The sequence below is a fragment of the Daucus carota genome, chromosome 9, assembly GCF_001625215.2.
Source record: "Daucus carota subsp. sativus chromosome 9, DH1 v3.0, whole genome shotgun sequence".
NCBI classification, from domain to species: Eukaryota; Viridiplantae; Streptophyta; class Magnoliopsida; order Apiales; family Apiaceae; genus Daucus; species Daucus carota.
Genome location: NC_030389.2, coordinates 9,345,336 through 9,352,603, shown reverse-complemented (window position 1 = coordinate 9,352,603; position 7,268 = coordinate 9,345,336). Strand labels below are relative to the sequence as shown.

The 7,268-nt window shown below is 32.5% G+C and overlaps 1 protein-coding gene across 1 annotated transcript; it reads left to right on the top strand.

Annotated features, from left to right (window-relative positions):
• Positions 1 to 5,684, top strand: LOC108202271 (AT-hook motif nuclear-localized protein 15). Its single transcript, XM_017370662.2, has 3 exons — positions 1 to 89; positions 4,496 to 4,583; positions 4,698 to 5,684. The coding sequence occupies exons 1-3, from the start codon at positions 75 to 77 to the stop codon at positions 5,555 to 5,557; spliced, it is 963 nt and encodes a 320-aa protein (XP_017226151.2). The 5' UTR covers positions 1 to 74; the 3' UTR covers positions 5,558 to 5,684.
• Positions 5,685 to 7,268: the final 1,584 nt, after the last annotated feature.

Below are 7,268 nucleotides of genomic sequence, written 5' to 3'. Positions count from 1 at the left end.
CTCACATTAGCCTTTTCACAGACGCCGCTCTTCAGAGCTAGGGTTTATTCTCTGTCATAAAACTCTTTCAATCCATGGCTATATCTCAGGTAATTACCTCGATTTATTATATATACATGTATATATATATATATATATATATATATATATATATATGTATGTTTAGTCCATAACATCGATTTTTCTCGGTGTTTGTTTGCTTGCTAGTTTCAGTGTTCGTCTGCCCAGACTTACTGTTGATTTGGTTGTTTCCTTCCATTTAGATGACTTACTTCTATTTGTCTACTAGATGCTAATTTCTTGAACTCTCTGTTTGTTGTGGATGTTATTTTTAGTGGATTCTGATTTTATTTAACTATGAACTTTGAATTTTCGTGAAAATTTGAACTTTGAAAACAGTAGTCAAAATTGACCGAAAACGGGTCGAAATTGGCGGTCAACTTTAAATGGTAAAAACTAACCGATCGATTTTATTCGGTCAAATTTAACTATATTTGACCGGAGATGGCTAAAATCCACTAAGCTATGACTGACCGCCGTTTCCGATCAAAATTAACTAAATTTGACCGAACGCGGTCAAATTTAACTAAATTTGACCGGATATGACGATCAATTTTACCCGTTTTCTAGTAGTGACAGTTTTTATCACCAAATCAAATATCATACTCTCACAAACAAAGGAGAGAAAAACCAAAGCTCTCACCAAGGAGAGAAACAACCTAACTCTCACGAAGGAGAGACTACACCAGACCAAAATAATAACTAAAGATAAATAAACTTTAGATGTGAAGCGGAACCACGGAAACAAGAAAAATCGGACTGAAAATCCACCCGCTTGAAACAGAGAAGAAAGACAACAAAATCTCCGATGGTTTTAGATCTAAGAATTCTCCCGAGATTAGATCTGGAGTAGAACCACAAAAACAAGAATCAGACTGAAACCCACGCGCTTAGAAGAGAGACAATGAAATCTCCGATGATATTAGATCCAAGTTTCCCGAAAAGAAGTATTATTCAAAAACTAAGAAGAAAACAAAGTAATCAACTGATTCGGGGCTTTCCACCGGTGAAAACCGATGGAATCCCCGGAACCTATGACAAGAGAGAGGGAGAAATTTAGGGTTAAGAGAGAGGCTAGAATTCATTTATTTAATTAATGCTATCTCTATTTACTGATACTCTTTTATTTTAATTCACATATAGGGTAGCATCAAAGGATAAGTATTTACTCTAGTATTATTGATCATAGGTCTGAGTAGGAGACTCGACAAGGAGCGAGTTCAGGTTCAATTCTAAAAGTCACAACTATCATCAAAGGATAAGTATTTACTCTAGTATTATTGTAAGACGAGTGTACAATCTATCCTATCTTGATTCATTCTTCTGAATCTAAATTGTATATGTTATATCTAGAATCCTATTACAGGATTATTTGACTAGCTAGTGAATTCTTTAGATGTAAAGTACTTTTGTCCCCACGTAACATGATAATGAAACTTGAACATCTTTTATCTAATTGAAGAAATCACAGAACACTATACTTCACTATCATAGTAATCAAACAGTATCCATCTCTGATTATTTCCCTAAACGCCAACACTTAGCATAATTGCTTTACACCTGATAATTAAATTCTTACTACATATATATTTGAACTTCCCTTAGCTTGAACTATCCGGAAATTTATTTTCACTAATAGAACTTAGCAAAATATTATTTGGTTGTCCCTACCTAGCAATAACGTCAAACCTTATACTTAACTTGAACATTTTTCCTTTGATAAATTGAGTCTCCACGCTGAACAAAACTAGATCATATACCCTTTTCTCCCTAACAACTATCCATTAGAAACTTGGCATAATAATTCAGTTTAGCCTGCTTAAATAAAATTCAGGAATTTTTCCATTGTTAAGTATTGGATTTGAAAGTTAATTAAGAATCAAATTACTCATCATGAAAATATTTTAGAAGGAATTGGATGGAGACCAAGATGCCCGTCCAAATTATTATTTTATTATAAGTCAATGTGTGTCTAAGGATCCTTTATATTTGAGAATCACATTATATGTGGTTCAGAGCTATGTCATGGGCTAATCACCCACCTTAATTCGTAGCATCTTATCAGATTTCCAATTCAACATCTATAACTGATCAATTTTGCTTTTGTGTTGACTAATCTTCTATTCTAGATTCTTGGTTTATTTAATACTCTTGTTCTTTTATCACGTTTTTTTTGACAAAAATGTCTTATTATTTTATCACTAATTCTATTTATTTGAGATTTTGCACTTCCTGAGCTTTGGCTCAATTATGGTATTTTTATCTTACACTGAAATCTGAGAATGATGAGATTCATCAAAGTAACTTGTTAGACGACGTGAGGGTCTGGGTATGCCTAGAGGCTTAAGTAACTAGAAAAGGCACAATTTAGAAGGTCTAGTGAGAACTTTCAGAATGGATGTAATCAGATTTAAATAGTTATTTTGATTTATAATAACTTTGGATTTGTAGATTGTATTGTTTATACTCATGCCTGTGATGATCCCTGTGTACAAGTATTGTTGACTTATATTAATAGTATGATATTATGTTGTTTTTCATTATATACTTATATTATCATATTGTTATATAGGAAGTCGGGTGTGTTGCACCAAAAATTATAATTTTGTGTTGATTTAATTTCTTACATAAGTGATGTGTCGAATTGAATTAGTGTTGATTTTATGGACAAGGAACCAACAACAAAGAATGTACAATATTGATTGAACTTGAGATAAATGGTTTTTTGAGACACTGGCCTGAATTGACTAGATTGTGACATTTTTTTTCATGCATAGCATGTTACTCATTGAATGCGAATCTAAAACTAGCTTGATAATATATTTTGGCACTATGATTATGAATGAAAACTTGTATTGTAATGTTAAAGAAATATTAATTAAATCAAAGGAGAAATTGAAATGTTGTGACTAGAAATTTCTTTTATTAGTTAACTTGTAAGTATAGAGTTTAAACTTAATGCTTGATACTTCACATATATATATATGAAATTGAATTTTACCGATTTATATCCTGTCAACTCTCACAAGACAAGTCAATATGGTACTTAATTACTAGATTGTAGCATCAAAACTGCTAAATATTCACTTAATAGTATGCCGGAACAAGACACGAGTGGTAGATGCCAATGACTTAAACGATGGTTGCATTGTATCTTCAGAACTGTCCCATAGGGTGATAGCAAGAATAAAATGAACAAAGATATTTGACCTGATTTTATTAATCAATAAAATATGATTTTTTTTAACAAAAATATACAAATAACATAAATTTAAAATAATTTATAAAAATTAATGCAGTTCAACTACTAGCAAAAAACCCTAAATAATCACATTTCACTCCCCATATTCGCTTAATTATCTTACATATAATTTTTAGTAATTAGTCTTGTAACCAACCAAGTGAGGATATATTATTCCAGTGAGATAAATTTTGACAATCATTATTGAGCTGTTATCAATCCTATCTATGAGTATATATTATTCCATTGAAATAAATTTTGACAATCTTTATTCAGCTGTTATCATTCTATTGAGATAAATTTGGACAATTGTTGTTTAGCTATTACCAATTCTATGAACATATATTATTCATTTGAAATAAATTATCACAATTATTATTTAATTGTAAGCAACTAGTATGAAATTCAATAAATCATACTTTAATTATTTTGTCTTCAACTACTCCCTCCGTCCCACAATACAAGTCTCTTTTGGAGGAAATTTTCGTCCCATAATACTTGTCCACTTTTTGTTTTGAATGCAAATAAATTGTGGATATTCCAAAATTACCCTTCGTGAAAGTTGTATAACAATTAATGGGGGTTGAATAAGATTCTACATGCATGCATTTATTAGGGGTACAAGTAAGAAAATGTTATCTAATTAATACTTTCTTAATATACATAATTTTTCCAAAAGATATATGTATTGTGGGACGAAGGGAGTATCCTTTTGCATATTTCATTAAATGCTATTTCAAGAAAAGTAGTTCCGCTTAAATATAAATTTTTGTTTCATTTCCAAGATATAATTAATGTTACAATTCAAATTACATAGTTATTTAATTGAAATTATTTGACATGTCATGGAAGTATTCTTGTCAAATACTCCCTCTGTTCCACTATTATGGGACGGAGGGAGTAACAAATACTCTCTTCATTTCAAAATGACCGTGATTTTATTTTTTGCGCGTACTTTGAGGTCTAAAAAACACTTTTATAAATCATTTTTCAAATTTTTTTTTCTGAACAAATGTTGAACATCTATATTTTTATTTTAAAAAAAAATTTAAAAAAAAATGCTTGAAAATACGTTTTCTTTACGTTTCAAATTACATGCAAAACATCAAAACGGCTCCTATTTTGTCATGAAGTGAGTAAATGGGAACCGAAAGAGTATTGTCTTACAGCTGTAATCCACCCTTGTATTTTCAGCTCGGAGCCGGTGTTATTAGAGGACTTCCTCCAAACATATCATTCACGCCTCAGCTCTCAATCTCTTACTCATCAGACCTTACTTCCGGTATGAATTACTTCAATAATTCTGTTCATGTCACAACTCCAAACACAATGCCTCATGCTTATTCCGCGCAAAACGATTTAATCAACGGGGCAAGCCCAAATTTTAATAATGCAGGGGGTGTTGCTAACACGAGTGCAAGTCGTCCTGGACGCCCTCGTGGATCCCGGAATAAACCCAGAGGAGAGGATTCTGCACCCATTACGGTTATTTTGAAGGTGCCACGTGGCGTTGATCTGATTGATTGGGTGGTGAGTTATGCCAGCTCAAAGAAGGCTCATCTCACTATTCTCTGTGGAAGTGGAAATGTGCTTCGGGCTGATCTGACTCGCATGGGGTCTCAGGCTCCTCCGATAACATTTACTGAACCACTTAGCCTGATTACTATGTCAGGGATGTTTTTGTTCTCTGGCTCGAAAGACGGTCTCCTTGCCTTGTTTAATGTCACATTGGGCAGACTCAGCGGGGACATCGTTTCGGGTACTGCAGTCAGTATGATAACCATGGATGAGGTCACGTTGACAGCAACTGTTTTCTACAATCCAGAAATGTTGGCTGTTAGGGCTACCGAGGAAATGGCTATGGAGTCCAATTACAATCTGTTGAGTGGAAGGAACTTGAAATGGTCTGTGGTCCTGAGTTTCGAACCAGGGACTGATGTGATCAAGGCCTTGGTACAATTTGCGAGGTACTATTCTCTGAATTTTTCGGTTCTTTGTTGTAGCGGACTTGTATCAGAAGTTGACATTGGTAATTCGAGGTCCCATCCCCTGTCTGTAGATGTTTTGGGAAATTTTCAGATAATTTCGTTTTCAGGGACCTGTAATGGTCGCGTTGCTAATTCTCTGGATGACATTCAGAAGTCTTTTGTTGTTTCGATGGTGAGTCAGAATAATGTTCTTACAAATGGAACAGTGGTTAAGAGCATGAAAGCGGCTAGTTATGTTACTGTAGTCGCGTTAGCAAAGGATGCTTAATTTTATGTGTTTGAATTGGATAGCGTCTGAGGTCCATTATCATTGCTCTGTATGAATTAAGTTGAATTTTTTTGCTTCTGATATATCATAATATTGTATTGGTTTGAAGTTATGCGTGCTTGAAATATATGAATATTGTGAAATAATTTGTTCATGTTCTTTTTTGTATAGCACGCTACTCATTGAATGCGAATCCAACGCTAGCTAGCTTGATAACATATAAAAAAATTTAAATGTTGTGACTAGATTTTTTTTCCAGTTAACTTGTGTGTAGATTCTAATCCTAAATGCTTGATACTTCATTAATATATGAAATCAAATTTGGCCGGTTTATATCCTGTCAACTCTCACACAACAAGTCAATGTTGTACTTAACAGATTGTTACATCACATCTGCCAAATAATCAATTAGTAGTACGCCGGAACAAGACAAGAGTCAATATGATAGAGTGCTAGGGCTTAACAGATTGTTGTATCGCATCTTTAAAATTGGTGTTTTAGTTTGAATATGATTTAAATGTTTTTTTTCTAAATGTGCGAATATTAGAGCTTAGTGCTCAGAGAGTGAGAGCGAGTAAGAGCATAATGAATAAAGATATAGTTCCTCTTCTAAATATGATCCCCTTATTGACCCATAAAATATAACAAAATTTAACCAACATATATAAATAACATAAATTTAAAATAACCTATAAAAATAAATGCAGTTCAACTAACAGCAAAGATACCTAAATAATCACATTTCAGGGAACTGTGATGGTCGCGTTGCTAATTCTTTGGATAATATTCAGAAGTCTTTTGTAGTTACAATGGGGAGTCAGAATAGTAACCTTAAAAATGGAGCACTGGTTACAGCATGAAAACAGCTAGTTATGTTACTGTAGTCGCGTTAGCAAAGGATGTTTAGTTTTATATGTTTGAATTGGGTCGCGTTCTAGGTCCATCATGACTGCTCTGCAGTATGATCAATTAAGTTGAATTTATACCTTTTGCTTCTGATATATGATCATACTGTATTGTTTTGAAATTATGTCTGCTTGAAAGAAATGAATATTGTGAAATAATTGTAACAAGATGTTGAACATTTGATCAACACTAATTTTAGGACTTTATGGACACAGACATTGGTAGTCAATGATGACCATATGTTTTATTATATTTTTATGTTTTAATGTCTCTTTAATTAGAGAAGATTTTTAACTCTATAAACTTATTATGTAGCTCTAATCGTGCTTATGTGATTTGTACGAGCTCTATATAAAGAGCCTTTTGATTAATAAAATTATAAGCTTCCATCAAATATATTATCTCTCTCCCTATTGTATCAAAATCATCAACAGAATGCCACATAGTTCATGTCAGCCAATAGATTAGGTCAAAATTTGTAGTGTACGTGCAATGTTCCTGATGTGTTTTGGTAAAAAATATTATTTTGACACTGCCTTTTGTTCAGGAAAAATCTGGAAATTTGGTAAAAATTCTGAAATCTTTTAATTTCAAAAGTTCAGGTATAGTTTTTGAATTTCTAGATTTTTCCATTTTTTTAAAGTTTTTTCAAAATTTTCGGATTTTTTTTAAGTTTTCAGAATTTTTAAAAAAACGAATTTTTATTTATTTTTATTTTTCTTAACGGATTCCGTTAAAGTCAACTGGTACTTAACGGCGCAGTGACCTAAATTTAAATTTTTATTAGTTTAGTGAGTTGACTGCA

Bases quoted from the DNA above. Each gene is read 5' to 3' on its own strand.
- LOC108202271 (XM_017370662.2), top strand. The intron at 4,584-4,697 runs GTATGAATTACT...TTAATAATGCAG, and splicing joins CTCATCAGACCTTACTTCCG to GGGGTGTTGCTAACACGAGT.